Source organism: Python bivittatus, unplaced genomic scaffold (assembly GCF_059951505.1).
Source record: "Python bivittatus isolate LINGU-HERP-01145 unplaced genomic scaffold, Pbiv_v1 ctg000560_np1212, whole genome shotgun sequence".
NCBI classification, from domain to species: Eukaryota; Metazoa; Chordata; class Lepidosauria; order Squamata; family Pythonidae; genus Python; species Python bivittatus.
In genome coordinates, this window is record NW_028277083.1 from 7555873 (window position 1) to 7575000 (window position 19128).

The following is a 19128-nucleotide window of genomic DNA, read 5'->3' on the forward strand; positions in this document are numbered from 1 at the left end:
AGTAATATAAAAACTATAAGCATCAGTGCTTTCTGAAGCTGTTATGAAATCTGTGCCAGGTCTGGGGCTCTGAGTATACACTTGTTTTCAGAGTTTGCAAACTATTTCATTCCTAGCAGTTGGGTCATCTCCCCACTGATGGTGATGGAGGCTGTTTCACCCCCATTACCCTTTCTGGCAGTCAGGAGCAATGCTGTGTTTTTCAGCCTGTGGTGCTTTGTAAAGTATTTGTCACCCAGAAGCCTCTTCTCAGATGTCCTGTTTCAGAAGTGCTAAAAAGCCAGATGTTACAGTGGGTGGGGGAGGTTGATTTAAAAACAAAACAAAACCCTCATGGAAAAAAATCATGAGAACTCCATTAACTCTTGTAAGGTTTGGCCATGGAGGAATAGGATGATACCTGCCCTATTAAGCAAGAACAAAGAATTATGCTGATTAAAATTGCCCACCCAAGCTAGAGATTTTGGCTGATGACCTTGAAGGTCTCTTCTGCTCTTTGATTCTGAGTTTGCCACAATATATTTGGGTCAGTTAGAAGCTGTCATTTCTCCTACTGGCCTGTATATTCAACAACCAGAAGATGAAAATAATTTCTGCTTACGTAGACTTACTCATTTTCCAACTAGAGCAGACTTAATATTTTGGCCAAAGAAGATGGTTTGTTGTTTTATACCAAGGCACATTTTCCTTTCACTTAGCCATTTCCCTTTCAAAAACAGCAGAATGTGCCTCCTGATTTGTAAAATGGGGTACATTTCTGGAGCTTCACAACTCCTGGTGGGCACCTTTTATTTTAATTGTGCTGTTTCCGTTGTGCTTGCAATGAACCTTAAAAAAACCAAACCGAACCCTAAAATCCCTTTATATAAAACTTTTAAAGAAAAGATAAGTGATTCTGAATAATACATAAATTGCTATGGAAAGTAAGGGCATTCATCTATCCAGCAATGTTCTGAGATGTAATTAACTGTTTATGTATTCTGGAGGGAGACCATCTATTAAAGCCACAAACAATTATTCTGCAGAAGAGAGGCCAAATGGCACATTAGTGCACCTTATCACTAAATTAATAAGCAGATTTAATTCATCTACATTGTTGTGGTCACAAACAGGGTTAGCTTCTTAGGCTGAACTTCATCTGCTGCTGAAATATGTGCACCTTCTCCTTGTATTTATTTTCTCAGTTTGAGGATCAATGATCAGATGAGTCAGATCCCAACCAAAGAATTTTTCCATTTCCTTCCTATGGGATTGGTTAATCCAACCCAGCTTCTTTTTTGCCGTTCCCAGAAACCCCCCCCCCCGACAAATAACATCACATCTTTTGTTCATTATCTCATCAAGATACAGAAGAGAGAGGCCATCACCTTGCGTTGTCTCTTCCATGCGACTTCAAGAAGTTCATGTTGCGGTACCTTGACAGGAATGCGACAAGCTGGTCATTTGTCCTGTGAAACATTTGGGGAAAGAATATGAAAAAAGATTAACATTAGCCCTGATCATCAGTAATGCTGTCAGAAGAAATGATAATTTGGATTTGCATATACCCATTTGCCTAATCAGCAACTTCAAATAAAGATCGTCCTAGGGCAGTGTTGTCCAAACTTGGCCACTTTAAGATGAGTGGACTTCAACTCCTAGAATTCCCCAGCCAGCATGGCTGGCTGGGGAATTCTGGGAGTTGAAGTCCACTCATCTTAAAGTGGCCAAGTTTGGACAACACTGTCCTGGGGGATCCTCATACTTCCATGGAAATACTAAAACCATGTTGGTTTTAATATTCAATCAGATCTTAAAAATCACCTCTTCCCACTTGACTGCGAATGTTTATGTTAGTGAAAGATTCCCATGAATGAATTGGGGAAACTCATTCAAGATTTAGACAAACAGATTTACATTTCATCTTCCTAGTGTTTCACATTAATATCAACATTAATTTCGAATCTGAAATACAGTGGAGGGGCTTTCTCATTTCAGAAATGAAACGGCCTCCATCTGATCAACTTGTGGCCTTTTACAAAGCCGAAACACAAGTGTGAAACACACATCAAGCGCGAAAAAAATCCATGTGTGAAATTCATCATGTCCCTTCAGAGCACTTGGAAGGGGCAGGGGGGGGGGGGGGGGGAAGCAGACTTAAGAATCTTTTAAACTCCACACACAAAGGAAATTCTTGCAGCCCATTACGAGTAGCAGATTTACTGTCACATCCATGAAACTTTATGCCACAATAAATCTGTTACCCTTTAAGATGTCAGAAGCCTCCCCCTCTCTCCCGTTCTCGTCTGCTTCCACCCACTGTTTGTGCTACCTTCCTAGAATTTGAAATCAACTTTGCATTCTCCCTGTCTTCATCAACCTTGTGGAGAGAAAACAACAGCGGAAAGGAATAATATCCTTCCTGCTCAAAGTGAACTCAGATATATGTGCAGAGAGATTCGTTGCCAAGAAGGAGATAACAGAATACTTCAGGGGGGTGGTAAGGTTTGGAGAAGTAACCTGCTTTTTTAAAATTCCTTCTAGATCTCAACCATGTTTTAAAAAATTCTAAATCCCCCCCCCTTCCTGCAAGACCACTGAAGTCTAAGTTCATTCTGGGGTCCAATACAACAGCTGGAATCAAATTATGGTAAACACAGGGGTGTGTTAAAATTAAAAGTCACCAGTTATTTTTAACCACAACTCCCATTATCCCTGGTCGCTGGTCAAGCGGGGTAGGGCTGAAGGGAGCTGTAATCCAAAACTCTTGGAAGAGTGTGAGGTTGGGGAAGGACGCTTACGGGATCCTCATGGGGGTGGGAGAGTAGAACGGGAAGCACTTCGCTAGCCAACAGAGATAGGCTCAACTATTTTCCTGTCAATCTCCCTTGTATGCAAGCTCAGCCTGGAATTAAACGGAAGGAGATCGTTAGTTTGCAATGATGCATGAAGAACCATCAACTCTGAGCAAAAGTTAGACAACCCTGTCAACCAGGGACAGACGATTTTTGGTAGCCGGAAAGCACATTTAATATTTGCTTTGGAGGTGGGGAAGAGAATAACAACTGAATTAAGTAGGAGTGATGGGACAAAATGGGAAGGTCACATATATGGCTGGAATTGGGGGGTATCTTCTTAGGGTTTGGGGGAGACTTCCCCTCTATCTGTTTTTAAAATAGTGCTTAGGCCTACTGGAGGGTTCATGCTGCCCTTTTCATGAGTCGCAGGAAACCAGATTAGTACCCCAGATTTCCATGGGTGTAGGCCTGGGGATCTGTAAGGCAAGGATGTCATGACAGCATCATGCAGATGAGACCACGCTTGTGGATGGCATCTTTTTGGATATCACACACTTTGCACATTTGTCTGATGACCCCATCTCTGCACCTTGCGCTGGACACTTGTGGCTAAAGGGGGCTGCTGCAAGGAATTAAGTATGGAAGTCAATCAGGGGGTTGGGGCTCTTCTTTCTCAAAAGCTACAGCATCCTTCCCTTTTAAATAAGCAGTGCCTAGAACAGTGTTTCTCAACCTTGGCAGCTTTAAGGTGCGTGGACTTCAACTCCCAGAATTCCCCAGCCAGCATGGCTGGCTGGGGAATTCTGGGAGTTCAAGTCCACGCACCTTAAAGCTGCCAAGGTTGAGAAGCACTGGCCTAGAACAAAACAAGCCATGTATGAAGGTATGCAGGCAGTCAAACTCTCCCCCCTACCCCAAAATCCAAGAACAAAACACATACACCGATCCCGGGACTCTATCAAAACCAGGAGCCTGCTAAGTAGCTTGCATTTACAAACTCCCCGAAGTAAGAGTTCATTATTGCTTGGCTGAATAACGAACAAGTTAACCGTTGACTTGTCCAGACCAATTGGCTCATCTGTCCATCAATGAAACCAAGCAGTTTGAATGCCGTAGCCGAGACCTTTTTCGGATGTGCGGTATTGTGACTTTAAGAAACCCCCCCCCAACCCAGGTCAGAATTTGCATGTCAATTTGGCATCTTCAATATGGAGACACACACACACACGCACACGCACACACTCGCAAAGCCCTTTTCATTATCAAGCCATGGCAATGTTCGTGTTTGCTGCTTGGCTGGCTCATTGTCTTATGGAGGAGGAAGAAGAGTCATTTAGGGAATTTACTTAGCAATCTTTCCACATGAAAAGGTCTCAATGCTACATCCTACTGCATTTCAATGCAAACACTGGCATGCTAAGAGAATCTTTTTTCAGGGCTGATCTCGATTTTTTTTTCCTGCTTTAGTTTGTTTGGAGAATCCATGCAATATTTAACAAGTTTACAAGAGGGGAAAAATCTTTCTTTCTTTCTTTCTTTCTTTCTTTCTTTCTTTCTTTCTTTCTTTCTTTCTTTCTTTCTTTCTATCTATCTATCTATCTATCTATCTATCTATCTATCTATTTTGGATGGCTTCTATCTTTCAATGACCCAATTCAAAAACACAATGACCAGGCAAATCTCCCAGCTGTTATCGCTATTACCCAGTGGGTCCTCTTGGATCCTTTCTATAGGATGATTTGGAGCTTTCTACGAAGCAATCCATTCCAGGGAAAATAGTCAAAGGAATCCTACCCTTCTTCTGAATGTGAAAAGTCCTTCCTTTGATTTCAAGGACAAGGCCTGGCACTGGAGGGCGAAGGCTCAGCTGTCAGCCAGCTTAGAAGTGTCCCTTTAAAAAGGGAAGGAGCAGGACTCACCCTGAGTAAAGTCTATTGGTAAGATCCTACTCATCAGTAGGATATTTGGAAGGGCCCCCATAACGGGCAGGGTTTTGAGAACTCAGGCCTAAAAGTCTTCCTTTCCAGGTTGCTAGAACAATACCTATTTACTATTCCTTTATTTGTTGGTCTTGCGCAACCTTATTTATTTATATTCATTCATTCATTCATTCATTCATTCATTCATTCATTCATTCATTCATTAATGCAAAATTATTGTATGGCCACCTGTCTCAAAACCAGAACTCTGGGCAGTTCACAATCACAATATAAAAAACAACATTATACCCCCACAATAAATAAAATTAAAAACAAAACACAGAACAAACCAAAAAACCCAACTAAAACAGCAACCACAAAAACGTGGCACCACACCCAAGCTTGATGCAATGGATCCTTGTTTCTTTGTTGGTATGCCTGGTGTTTGATCCTTAGACTTTGATTCTTTACAACTTATAACCCCCACATGATAAAATGGAAACTAATCAGACCTTTCTGATCCACTAAAACTCAGATCTCTTCTTTGTTCTTTCCCAATAGCACAAAGGTTGGGGGAGAGAGAGAGAGAGATCACAATGAAACAAAACAGTGAAAAATGGGATATTCCCACTAATTTCTGATCAACCCCAACCTCCGTTCCTCCATTTCCTACCGTGCGCAGAAGGATGGGTTAGATGGCCTTCCATAACCCAGTGGTGCAGCCTCTTTTTTCCAGAATGAATCTGACCTACCATAGTGAGTCAGTCTTCTGTTATAGCCAGTGACCCATATTTAGACACTCTATTCAGTGAAATGAATCCAGAAATTCTGGACTTCGTAGCAGAGCAGAATGCAGAAAATAAGTTGGGAAGAGACGTTTAGTCATTCCTGAATTCTGAGTCCCTTTGTGAAGTTTACATATTCCTACCAAGAGCCTGATAAACAAGACATCCCAGAGGAACAAATCAGATGAAATCTGGGCTGTATTTTTCTAAACTTTTCATTTCTCAGATTGAGCAATGGAAGTGGCTAAAAAAAATAAAATAAAAATTGAAACATCTGAGAATGACATTAAATAACATGAAAAGAATTAAAACAAGAGAAGCTCCAAGCATAAAATCCACAGCTGAGCTGAGAGATTTCCAGGAAAGTAGAGAGAACAAAATGTGATTAAAACTATCTTCAATCTGGACTGGAGCCAAAAAGCTGGTAGCGATACTTGATAATCAAACACACTTTTTCTTTCTTTCTTTAAAAGGATGTACGACACGCTACACAGCATAATGCAAATCCCATTTCAAAGATTTCTTCCTCTAATTAGAAAAATTGGTTTTAGCCAAGATGGGAACTTCTTTTAAGTGTTAGTTTAGAAAGCAGAATCTCATTCCTCTTATAAACCCCAACTATCTTGACCCTTGTGCACCCACACAGGCCCCTATAATCTTTTAGAATCATAATATTCCTAATAATAATACTTAAAAATCAGGAATCATTCTTATCTGTCTAGTGGCTTCAGAGTTGTTTTCCTCTGATGCTTTCCAGATATAAAGATAAATTTTCACTTAATTTGAGCTTAGCTCCTGGCCCATGTCATTTTGGGGGGAAGCAATATGTGAGAAGCAGAGATTCAGGTGGCAAAACAGATGTCAAAACATGTTCAATCATTGTGGCTTCTTAATGGGGTGATGCAGACCTCCTCAAGACTCCTAAAGTTGATTGCAAAATTAACCACACTGCTACAGGAGTAGAAAGGGGGAAAAAAAATAAATGTCAGGAGGGCACGGCTGGGATGGCGATGTGGCTTGTCATGACAGAAAGAAAAAAACATATGGTGTGTATTTTGGAAAAACAGAAGAGGTTCCAATGCTTATACAAAACTTATCTGAGTTCTAACAGCAACTAACCCGGATTTATTTGGCCAGCACTACCCATTATATCAACAAATGCATGTTTCCACAGTGAGACTTGCTGAGATACTGTGAAGATTTGGGTGTGGACAATGGGGACCAGAGCATTTCCTAATACAAAAAAGGACACCTCTAATTGTGTGTAGATCCCACTCAACCAGGAACCTCGAGGGCCCTTCCAACTCTACAATTCTGTGATTTGCTTCAGCCCAATATGCCCCGTTTATCGGACAACCCTCTGTCACAGAAATATGACGAGATTAAAAGAATGAGATGGTGTACACCAACTGCAGACACATCTGGAATGTGGAGAATGAATGTGCCACTAAAATGTCTGGCATGGAGACAATGGCCTAATCACAACATGGTTACCATGTTGTGCACAGCCAGTCTTAAAACCCTCTTCTACTAAAAAGCCAATAGGTGACTGTGTTCACCACCTTGTCTCGACCCACAAGATGATTCCTACCATCCCAGCTTTTCTTTGTCTTTCCTTGGGCAGACTTCTAAACAAAGTTCCCTGGAATGGTGGACCATCAAAAATTTGGGATTTGGGGCCTAGAGCATTCTTAGAAAGAAGTTGCTGGAGCACTGATTTCATAGTATGCCAGCTTCCTACGTTATTTTTAATTAAAAAGGCACTTTAATAGACATCGGATGAAACAAGAAATCTAGTGGAGATTCCTGAGAACATGAGCCAGAGAGTAGCTTTTAAGGTGTCCCATGCATCTGATGAGCTGAGCAACAGCTTACAATAACATTTCTTAGTCTGAAAAAGTGCAACCAAATTCTTTCTGATTTTGGGTTACTGTAGATTAACACGGCTCCCTCCTGATATAATATCACCAATATATTAACCTATTCTTCCCATAAGAGATGGGAGATTTATAAAACAAATGAATAGCCCTTTTCAACGAGGAAAATCTACTAAACAAAAATGCCCGCCATAACATCTGGAGGCACAGATCAAGAACAATCATCAATTGTCCCTTAGCATGTGTTAAACCATCAAAAGCTGACGGTTTTGATTGCTTCACTTGCTTGAGCCATGAAAACTGGCTTCATCTCTGCCCAGTCATTGACAGGTGGCATACAAGTTTAATAAATCATTATCATCATCATCATCATCATCATCATCATCGTCATCATCTCTCCTTTCTATAGCAATTGCCTATTGGCTTTTTAGTAGAAGCGGGTTTTATGACTGGCTGGGCACAGCATGGTAACCATGTTGTGATTAGGCCTTTCTTGCTTCCTAATTGAAAAAATAATGCAGCATGCCACCGATAGGAGAAGACAAAGTCTGGGATATGCAGCTCTGATCAACTTGATCCATTTCCGACTACCTCCGCTCCATCTTCTTTTCTATCTGCCACAGCGTAGGTTGACATCCCTTTTTTCTTTCCCAGACTGCCCACTTATCTCAGGATTTCATAAAACAATGTCTGTCTTCTACCTCTCCTTTTTAAAAATGTTTTGCAAGAAATGGCAGTCCTTTGATGTAAATTATAGCTGCACGTGTCACTTTCCACCAATCAGCCAAGACAGAGTGGGTGGGCACTCTCTCCATGGCAGTTTCAAGAGACAAGGAGCTATTCCTGAATTTCTCATTCTCAGTATCAACATGAGGATTCAGTGCCGTTGCAAAACCTGAATCTAAGAACATTTTGAGAACATTTGGATTTGGGGGAGGGGTTCATTGTGAAAGAAGAGACAAAACAGTTTTTTGACACCGATCTTTGGAGTAGGGATATTACCGATCGGAGCAGCAGCATTCTGGAGGGGGGCCCAAAAATGTCAACATGGGGGTCATGGCAGAATGAACAAAGCTTTACCCCTTCGTATATGCAGGCAATGTTGATATGCATACAAAAGGGGAAGGGTTTCAACTGTGCTGCCACAATTGCCATCTTGACTTTTTGGAACCCCTTCCCCTTGGCAGATGGTGCTGGATGGGAGACCAATATTTCCTTTTCTTCCTGTAGCTCCTCTTTTGACTACCATTTTAATTTTCCAATAACGGTGCAAGGATTCCTTCACAAAGCCAAAATGGAAGCCTTCAGTCACAGGGAACATGGAGGAATGCTGCACCTCCTCCCCCAACAGATAAATCATTCCCCTTTTACTGGTCTTCCAATGGGGTCCCCAACTGGAGGAGGACATGAATTTTGGCTTGGACCTACATATAATCTGTTCAGATTCCCAAGGATTCTTCTACTTGGCCAAGTAAGACAGTTGCCCAGATGGTACATCCTATGGGATGACAACCAGAAGATGGAGGAAAGACAGCTTATTCTCTGCCCCCTCCCCCAAATTTAGTATCCTGCCTTCTGGGAAGATGGAGACATTGTGTGTCACTTTCTGGACATCAACTGGAATGGAAAGACTGACCAATTTTATTCCATATAGTCAAGACTTAATGATATGTTTACAAATTGAGCTGTCTACAAGGAGACTGGGGGCACTGTTCTTCTGGGATGTCTCCCAACTAGTAGAATCATCTGCCATCACGGGCTAGGTTGGTGTCAATTCCGGCATCTTTGCAAAAAGCTCCTGAAACTGGGTTCTTCTGTAGGACCCTTGAAAGTAGAAGTAGTTCAATGTTGGGTTGGCCCTATCTGCTTTGGTTTAATGCTTCTTGCTTTTATAGTTTGATTCTTGCTTTTGGATGGTGCTGTTTTTAATGGAGTGGTTTTCAATGGGTTTTTAATGAAGATAAATTGCCACAAGCCATATGTTTTTGGTGACAGATAAATGAAATAAATAAACGAATAGGCTTTATTATATTTTTTGTTTTTCTTGTCTTTTGTTTTTCTTGTCTTTTCCTGTATACTGAAGAGATACAATTATTTAGAATTAAAAAGAAAAAAAATGGCTCAACATCAATATTGATGGCATCAACCGAGTCATCTGTGCAATCCATTCAATCATTAATGACAGAACCGTAGAAGATCCAGGATAAGAGGCTGTATGTCTCAGCAAATCTGTTGCTAGGAGACAAGAGAGGTTGCTAGGGAACCGTTGCTGGGATTATCAAAGGTTGGGCATCCTAAAACTCCAGGGTTCCTTGTGGCCCTTGAAATCCCATTTTTTGCAACTCCTGGAATGACCCAATTCCCACTGGGAAAAGCCAATGGCACACTGATCCAACTTTTTGAGGCTGATGGACATGTGAAAACTACAATGTAACTCTTAAATAGATTTTATATAATTAAAAAAAGGCAATGCCCCAAACTTCCTCAAAATCTTTGGAGAAACATCTTGATCCCAGCCATGCGTTTCCCTTAGCTCTGCACCCTTTGTGTCATTACCCCATGCACTGGAACTCTTGCCACTCCCAAACTCTTGAATGAAACCCTTCTGGCCATCCAAACGTTGCCCAATCTACAACAAAAGTTCATGCCTCCCTCACCACGTAGTCCCTAAAATACCAGTGTGTCTGAATCGCAACAGTCAGCATTCCCAGTTGAACTCAAGATGCTTGGATTTAGAGGTGGTTATAATTCAGCCATAGATTTCCTGTATGAAGTGCAGCAGCTTTCTCAGGGGTTCAAGAAGAAGACTTTCTCAATATGGGGAGGGCAGGGAAAGTATCTGGGTCCAGTGAAGGTTAGAAGAGCTATTGGTGAGTGATGACCCTCAGATTTTGAACCAGAACCAGGCAACCTGTGGACCTCTAGATATTCTTGAATTATACTTCCCAGCATTCCTCCCCATTAGCCATGCTTTCTACAGGTATGTGGAGTTGTAATTCAGCAATATCTGAAGGACTAGAGATTGTCTATTATGTAAGTCAGAGAACTGCCTCAGGTCCTAGGTTCTCTATCCCAATGGGAAGCATCTTTCCAAGACGGCCTGTATCCTCTTCAGGTGGAGATGCTGGAGTTCAGCCAGAGAATTCCTCCAGGTGGTATCCCACTGACTTTTAGATGTCCCCTTTTTTTCTACTTTAAAAAAAGTGTTTCTTGGAGCCATCAGGCTGAACACCTTTCTCTGTTCTTCTCTTCTCCCCTCCTCCCTGTTTTGAGGGCAAGGAGGAACAGAAAGGAAGAAAGTAACCTCTTTGACCCAGATTTAAGGACACTGTTGGTACTGTTTAAATTCATCTAGAACAAACAAGAGGAATGGTTTTCCTTGCCAGCAGATTTACTGTGCCAAACAGAAAGCAGCCTGTACTCTGGAGCATAACTAATACGTAGATGCATCTTGTGATGGTCCTAAGCAACACCCATGACTTGCATATTATGGGGTATGACCTTTCCTTAAAGATACACCATCAGCTATCTGGCAATCAGATTCTATTAAGCCTGAATGGAGGATATTAAAGGGCTTCCTGAACAATCCCTCAACAGTTTATGAATTGCTTTATGTCTCTGATAGTTAATAAACTCTGATTGTTAGACTGTGTTCTCTATGCACTGTATCAGGTCAGATGATTTGTTCAACCAGCTCAAGTGATGGGGACAATCTGAGGGCGTGCAACTCCAGAGCTGGGGCGGGGGCACAAAATTTAAAAAGCAAAATAGGTGACTTAAGTCTCTGTCAAGTTTAAGATATCTAGTACATCCCATAAACCTGAGAGCTTCCCTAATTTTTAATGTAATTATTGACTAAAGCTTCTATGTCTTTCTAACTGAAAACAATCCTGATTGATTTATATTCTTCATTCAAGTCAATAGGTTAAACTGCATTCACATTCTCAGCCAATGATAAAATGATAAAACAACTTCCTCATACATCGTATCACTCAATAATCAACAATCAACTGGTGCTACTTCTGCCCAAACCACACAACGTTCACCTATTTCCAAGATACTCCAGAAAAGCCAGGCCTTAATTGACTCCCAGCAGCAAAGTTCAGCCAGACCTCCTCTCCAGTGAAAGAAGGGTCTAAAAACCTTGGCCCCATCCACCTCAATGTTATTTTAACTACACTGTCCATGTTCCTTATGGACTCTGAACATGGTAGAAACAACAAGCGCAGACCCCAAGCTGAAAAATACTGCCCAACTCTATTCTAGCTTCAAACTGCTTACTCTTATTGGCAGTGATGTCTTCTCAATGTTTGGGCAGGCTTCTTCCTTAGGATCAGAACCCCTTCCCTTTTAGCAAGGGATGCCAGAGACTGAACCTGGAACATCATGATGTTGCACCAAACTGCTGCTCTGTTTATTTCTGAGGTTCCCTGAAGGACCTAGCTGCTCCCTCTTAGAGCACTGAGTTTAATGATGTATCTAATCCACCGCTGCCCCCGCCCTTTATTCTTTGCATTTGCTCAGCAGACAATTGGTCTTGTACCTGATAGGGTAGTCTGCAGCACTGAGGTTAATGAAGAAGTCCCACTGCCAGTCCTTCATCTCCAAGAGGTCTTGCATACTCTGCAGGTAGGTGGACAGCAGACTAGCTCCTCCCCAGATGGTTGCCATGCGCCAAGAGGTGACTCTCACATTTGGATATTGGCTTGCAAACTGGAGCACTTGCCGGTGTAAATAATTGGAGCGCTTTATGGGGAGGGGAAAAGGCAGAAAATGTTTAGTGAGAGGCAGTGACATCTAGCCATATGGGGCTGTTTCCAGACAACGGTGGTCCACAGCTTTCTGAACTGCGGAGGGGACAGTGAGACAGCCAGAATGGAAAGGCTGATCCATGGAAAAGAATTAGAGCTTAATCCTCTGGGTCCCCAGAAAAGTGTAGAACAGATATCTTGGAGTGAAGACCTATTTCCAGATGGCCCATTCAACTGGACCCATTCCAAAGCAAGCAAGGATTGGAGTAAACCTGGTTGAATTAAAAGGACCTACTTTCATAATTTCATTAGCAAATATGGTTAGGACTGATGCCTGTAACTGCTGCCCATGGGTGCAGTTCCATGGATAGTCAATTCACTCTAAAACAGTTCCCCCCCAACCTGATGCCCCCATGTGTACGGTGAGAGGACAACTCCCACAATTCCTGGTGGGCATAGCTTTTCCTGTCTTGCCCAACGAAAAGTAGAGTTATACAACATTCATAACTAAGTTTGCAGCTGCATATCCATTTGCAGAACACAATGTATGATGGGTATAAATGGAAACGACAGCAACATACAGAAAAAAGAAGAGGAAGGAATTAGAGAGGAACACTAGACCTTGATGAGCATGCAATGTATAGAAATATATATATATATATATATATATATATATATATATATAGCATTTATATATATATAAATGTAAAGAAACAAGAAATATGTTGATGCAGCTCTGATATATATCTGAGACTGCAAAACAAAAGAAGCACAAGATAAGCAGATCATGAGCTGGAGACTATAGAACTGATGATATATTACCTTGTCAACATGGATGTAATAAAAATGATCCTGATGATATATAGCCTTAAACATGCGCATCAGCTGTCGAGAAGCTCTGCCATGGACAACCAGGACAAAAGCAATCCTGACTGGGTCAGCTGGCATATATTCTATGGAGTCCTCGTCCCACTGGAGATTATTATTGGCTTTTCCTGTTTGGAAAGAAAACATCATCAGGGCTTTCAGGAGTGCTTTAGGGAGGAGCTTAGGTTACATTTCAGCAGTTGGATACGAGATGGCCATCAGTAGAAGAAGTGAGGTCAACCTAAAGCCTTTCCAGAACTTTTGGGGACTCCAACTCCCAGATTTTTCAACCAGTAAGGCTAAGAATGAGAGCTGGCAATTGGTGAAAGATGCTAGGAGAGCCAACCCCAATCTCACTTCCTTCCAGATATATGGGGTCTCAACTCCCAATGGCCATGCTGCTGAGAATTCTGAAATGTACCTGTAGGACATCAGAGTGGGGAAGACCAAGCTAGGTTGACCTCAGAAGGGAAGGGAAGGGAAGGGAAGGGAAGGGAAGGGAAGGGAAGGGAAGGGAAGGGAAGGGAAGGGAAGGGAAAGTTTAGAGAGACTGTCTGGGATTCATCTGCAGAGGCAACACCCATGGTTTGTTGACCTTGGATGCTTAAAAATCTAAACTGCATGGAAGTGAAGGAATGGAACAGACAGAGCAAATTTCTGTGAAACACTGTAGAGGCAAAGGATAGTTCTGATAGGGAGGAAAGGGAGCATTCCAAATGCTAGGTTTCTGAAAATTTATATTAATGTCTAAAACTTAAATATATGTTCTTGCAATTTAGTCCTGTTGATGTTGTGGAGTTATTTTTTTAAGCAAACACTGACCTCAGCCTTATGTAAAATATAATTTATGACTCTATAACTTTATAATTGAAGATTATACATGGAAAATTCCTTTCCTTCGAATAACCGTTGGAGTTCAGCAATGACATGGTGGGGAGGGGAGGATGTGTAATGGAAATGCCACAGAATGTTCATGAACATTCTAGCTTCTGAAAGAAAAGTATCAATCAATGAATATTAAGTTCTATAATGGATAGAAATTCCAGTCCTTCCATAACAATTCATATTCCTCGTTACCCCATTGCTCTTTTCTATATATATATATATATATATATATATGTATATATATACAATAGTATAAAGACGTAAATGAATAGCGTATTTTGTTCCTAATATTAGGCAATTCTTTGCTGATCTACTGCAAATAAACCAGAGATCTATAATTTCAAATCTACAGTATTTTTTACCCACCCCCTGACCTAACAGGATGTAAAGCTTTATGCCGAATGTTGACTCAGGAGCCAATGAACTGTGTGCTCATGGTGGGAAGAAGTTAAAAATAGGAGTAACAAATTCAAAGAAATTGTTACTTCTCTCCCATAAATTATTCTTTTGGCTTACAATTTTTTCCTACTGCTTTTGTACAGAACTCCCTAGAGTTTTACTCATATAGAGAGAATAAAAATTAAGGCTAATTTTTTTCTTCCTCTCGTATAATATGTTCTGCTATCAAACCCAGGGGAGCTATGATTTAAGATGATGGGCAAAATAATTGCCATTTTGTGTTTTTCTGACACAGAAGAAATGTAGATAGGTGATCTATTTTCCACCACGCATATTTCTATCCTGTATTCCCTTGATTAACCTTAGATTTTTACACATGATCCTCAGACCAAAGAAACTCCAACATTTTGGCTACCAAAGAAGTTTTAGAAATGCCCTTTCCATGGACAAATGAAAGTCTTTTTATTTTATTATAAGCAGACACACGTAAAAGGATGGGAAGACAGTTAAGTAACTGAACACAACAGAAAGTGACTCTTGTTTTGCTAATGACTCATTTTTTCAAAAACAAAGTTCAGTATAGACTTGAAGTAATCCATCTCTGTTTACAGTTCCAATATTAATTTATTATCCTTAACAATCTGTTCCAAGCAAAACACTAGTAAAATGACAGACTATTTTCAAATTAAAATAGAAAGAAAAAAATAGCTGCATATCATTCTGCCCTATTAAATGACTCTGAAGCACTCGTAAGAGAGGAGAAAGGGGAATTACAGTATACGAGATCCAGATTTATCTGAAGTAGCAACTTTCATGCTCCGTCAATATCGCTGAAGATGTTGCCAAGCTTGAGAATTTCAGCTCTAGCAGATATATTTCATCTTCAAAAATACCAAATGAGCAGAAAATCAACACATTTGAAAAAGATTGATTCTGAAATGCAATGACACAAAGGGCTTTTGCTGCAATGCTCTACTGTATATTAATTAGTGTGTGTGTGTGTGTGTGTGTGTGTGTGTATAAAAACACACCGACATACTAAATGATATACATTAAGGCTTTTTCTGGGTGCAGAATATCACTAATAGATTTGATTATCAGAATAAAAGCTTTTTAAGGACACTGGACCAAGGAAAGAGAAAGGGCATTTTGTTACACTTGCTAGCAATATCAGCATTATATGGCTGGAATGTTTGACACTGTTTAATGGCATCTTTTCTAAGCTGCTATTTTCCAGTGCAGTGAATTTTCAGATTAGTCTGGGAAATCCTTCTTTCCAAGAAGGATGGTCACATAATCTCTACAAATGCCTATTAAGGGCTCGTGTTGGGGAACGGCTGTAGAATTAAACATTAGTTTGGGGTGGAAGCTTATCTCAACCTCACCTCCCAATATAATCCACATTTAATTGTGAAATGATCACACAGTTCTTCCAGAGGTTCTTCTCTCACATCAGTCAACAAGGAATAATAGCCAGTTGCACTAGAACTTAGAAGAGGAGGCAGATCCTAGACACAACTGGCAGAAGACCCTGGAGGAATGAATTTCTCTTTATGGGTTTAGTTCCACATTTATTTGCTAAGAGTTTATGCTAGCACCTAGCTGACCTTGGCTGATCTTTAAAAGCTAAGCAACATCAGATCTGGTTAGAATTGGATGGGAACCCACTAGGAATCCAAAGTGTTGTAGATGAGGCTGCCAACAACCTTTAAGTTGGTAATAGCAAATTGCTGCTATGATGTGTCTATGTAGTCCCCCGGAGTTGAACTTAACTTGAAGATGACTTGACATTCTACTGATTACCAAAAGGTCTTGGCAGTTTTTGGCAAAATGATCAGCTCTCACCATCCAGCTCAAATCATGAAGATGAACTAAACTGAACTGTCCAACACTTAAAAAGTCTACCCCAGAAGAGATGATTTAAGAGGTAAAGCATGTCAATACAGCAGAGGGTCTAAAACAAAGAACAGGGACAACTACAGAGAATGGCTGAACTGCCACTGAGATAAGCCAGCAAAAGGATCTCAATAAATTAGTGTTTCTCAACCTTGGCAACTTTAAGGTGTGTGGACTTCAACTCCCAGAATTCTGGGAGTTCAAGTCCACACACCTTAAAGTTGCCAAGGTTGAGAAACACTGCAATAGATAGTGGGAGGAGATTTACTCGGCTTTAAAATATTCCACGGTATCAATGTGCTGCACTTGGACTACATCTTCTACCAATGATGACTTCTTACCAATTCCCTACTCAAAATTTCAACTTTTCATCTTCCTGATCCTCATCAGTGCCCAGATCAGTTCTGCCTTTTCCCCACCAACATCACAAGATTTCAGAGAGCAACTGACATTTTTGGCATAGGTTCCACTTGTATGAAATAAAATGCATTCGCAAGCAAGGGGCAGATCTCCTCAAAATGCTTATTGGGTTAATTTAAGCTTGATGCAATTGGCTGAAATAAATCAATGTGCTTTAATGGAACAAGGGCCATTGATGTGACATCTGTATTTTTCTTTCCCAACTGGTCAAAGAATGGAGAGCTAAGAATATAATGAAACAACATTGGTCAACATCAGCAGGAAGACATTGGCTTTTAATAGGGTTTAATGTATTAAAATGTAGAAGCCTAGGAAGGCAGGATTAATGTCATAGAAGAACTTGCCCCAGCCTGCATCTCTCTGCACTGTAATTTCTTGGGAAGTTTTCTTCCCCGATGAAAGAGGTTTCTGTTCTTCTACCTGATCCTCAGGGTGCTAAAGGACCATTTTATTCATTGACTATATAAGAAGACAGGACATTCACGTGCAACTGTTGTGCGAGCAAGTAATTAACTGCCAGAACACCAGACACCATCCGTGAGAAAGTCACCAAGATTCTCTCATCTTCTGAAATGAATATTTCAAAACAATTCTTTCTCATCCATGCCCAACTGAGCCAGCCTACGGAATGCCCTTGAGATCTCCCCATACTGACAGGACATTGATGATGCTCTGAGCCTCCTAATCAGCCACACAGTTAAAACAGAATGAAGGGTAGACGGACGAGCATGTGAGTTCTTCTCTTCTGCCTCCTTCAGGAGTTGGAGAGAGAATCTGCAGAACAAGTAGATCATTATGATCTTCTAGGTTCCACATTACTCAAGAAGGGGTAAGCCTCTATAAGGACAGCTTGAATCCTACTTCAAATGAAAGTATTTCAATTCATAGAAAGGACAGGGCTAGCGTGGCATCCTTTCTCTCCATTTTAATCATGTTGGATTAGAATTCCTAAAGACTGCTAAAATCTCTTTGGGACGTTGTGAGATAAAATTGTGGAAGGTTAGTGTTGCTTTTCATTTACTTGCAATGCCTAGTGCTATGTCTTTGTCATTTCTTTTCCTCCCCTTCAACCATGCTCAATTTTGGAAAATTACTTCCGTACAACGTACAAGCACCAAATGCTGAAACCACAGACATGGCTCCCAAAAATGAGTCCACCATTCCCTGGTCTTTGTACTGGTCTTTATTCACCACAGAGCTGAGCCGGCCTTTACAACTATCTCGGAGTCTATTATTTGCAAGCTCCATGGCTACACTGCGCACATCAGTTATTGTAAATAAATGGGTTCGCGGACAGAGGAGAATGTCATTCCTCTACAGCTCTGTGAACCATTTATTTTGATTGTGCCAATAAGTGAAATTAAAAACAAGCGAGAAACATCACAAATCATTAGAGTTTCATCAAACAAAGCTGTGGATCAGGGCTGGGTTTTTTCACTTTTTCTTTTTGGGGACAGGCGGTCGCTATTGTTATTTTTAATGACACTTATTTCTGCTATTAGCATAATTGATTTCAATGGTTCGGTGCAGTGACAAAGAATTACGGAGAAAGCTGTCTGCCATTGATCCACCCACCCACTCACATTCAGTCATAGCTGTCAATCTCTCGGGCAGAATCCTTTCAAACAAACTGATACTTTTCCTTTGCTGGATTTGGAGATAATGCTTGTTATAATTTAGTACTGGGTGCATCCGTTGTGTATTCTTCCTCTCCCCACTCCACTTATGAGACTAATTATTTTTCCACTCCCTAACAGAATTCAAGCTTTCTCCTGATTTGTGTTAGGCACACACACACCTCATCGCAGCTTCAAAATCAATGGTAAAGCTTTCATTCCGAGAGGCTCAAATTCCGATCTTGGCTGGGCCCTTGGAGACCTCCAAACATTTCTAAATGCTATGTTTTAATGTAGCCGAAGGAGAAAACTATTATCGATGTGCCTGGAGGATGATCAGATTCCCTACATTTCATTTTAATTCCATTTATCTGTCAGGGAAATAAATGCTTGTTTTCCCTTGGCACTTCTCACTACTTTCTGGAGTTGAGCCCATGGCGTGCTGTTGAAAACCAAAACGTGGCCCTTAGGCCAGAGATCGGGTTGTGCTCCTGTGTTTTAATTCAACAGCGCCTTGTGAACCATTTTCCTCCCTCCTGCTGAAAATGAAAAAGTAATGTAAAGGGTCATGCAGTTTGCCCTCAGAATATGGGATGCTCTTCCCCCCACCCCCAATTTACCTCCTTTGGTGTTTTGTTACAAGACAATCTCCAGGAGTAACTGTTTTGTGAATGGACCTACTACAACTTTTCAAGACTCTGAATAGGCTCATGGGCTTAAAAAGATGACCTGCTCCTGCCTTCAAACTGTGCCAATTTTTGCAAGGAAAAAAAAAAGAAGAACCAAATCGATGAATACGGCAAGCAGAAGGATGGCTAACCCGCATTTGTGTTAACCTTACCTGTAGGATCCTTTTACAATGAACAAATGTGTCGTTGGATCAAAATGCTAGGCCTGGGTGTTAATTACAGAAACGAGTGAAACGTTGCCCAACCA

At 40.9% G+C, this 19128-nt stretch overlaps 1 protein-coding gene across 2 annotated transcripts in view; it reads right to left on the reverse strand.

The window, feature by feature from the left end:
• Nucleotides 1-19128, reverse strand: part of XYLT1 (xylosyltransferase 1) — a 151198-nt gene that overhangs the window by 26194 nt on the left and 105876 nt on the right. For both annotated transcript variants that reach the window (XM_088148124.1, XM_088148122.1), the window contains exons 4-6: nt 12932-13104; nt 11902-12104; nt 1368-1448 (exon numbers count right to left, since the gene is read on the reverse strand). In XM_088148124.1, coding sequence (XP_088004250.1) covers nt 1368-1448; nt 11902-12104; nt 12932-13104 — 457 coding nt within the window. The remainder of the gene's footprint in view (nt 1-1367; nt 1449-11901; nt 12105-12931; nt 13105-19128) is intronic.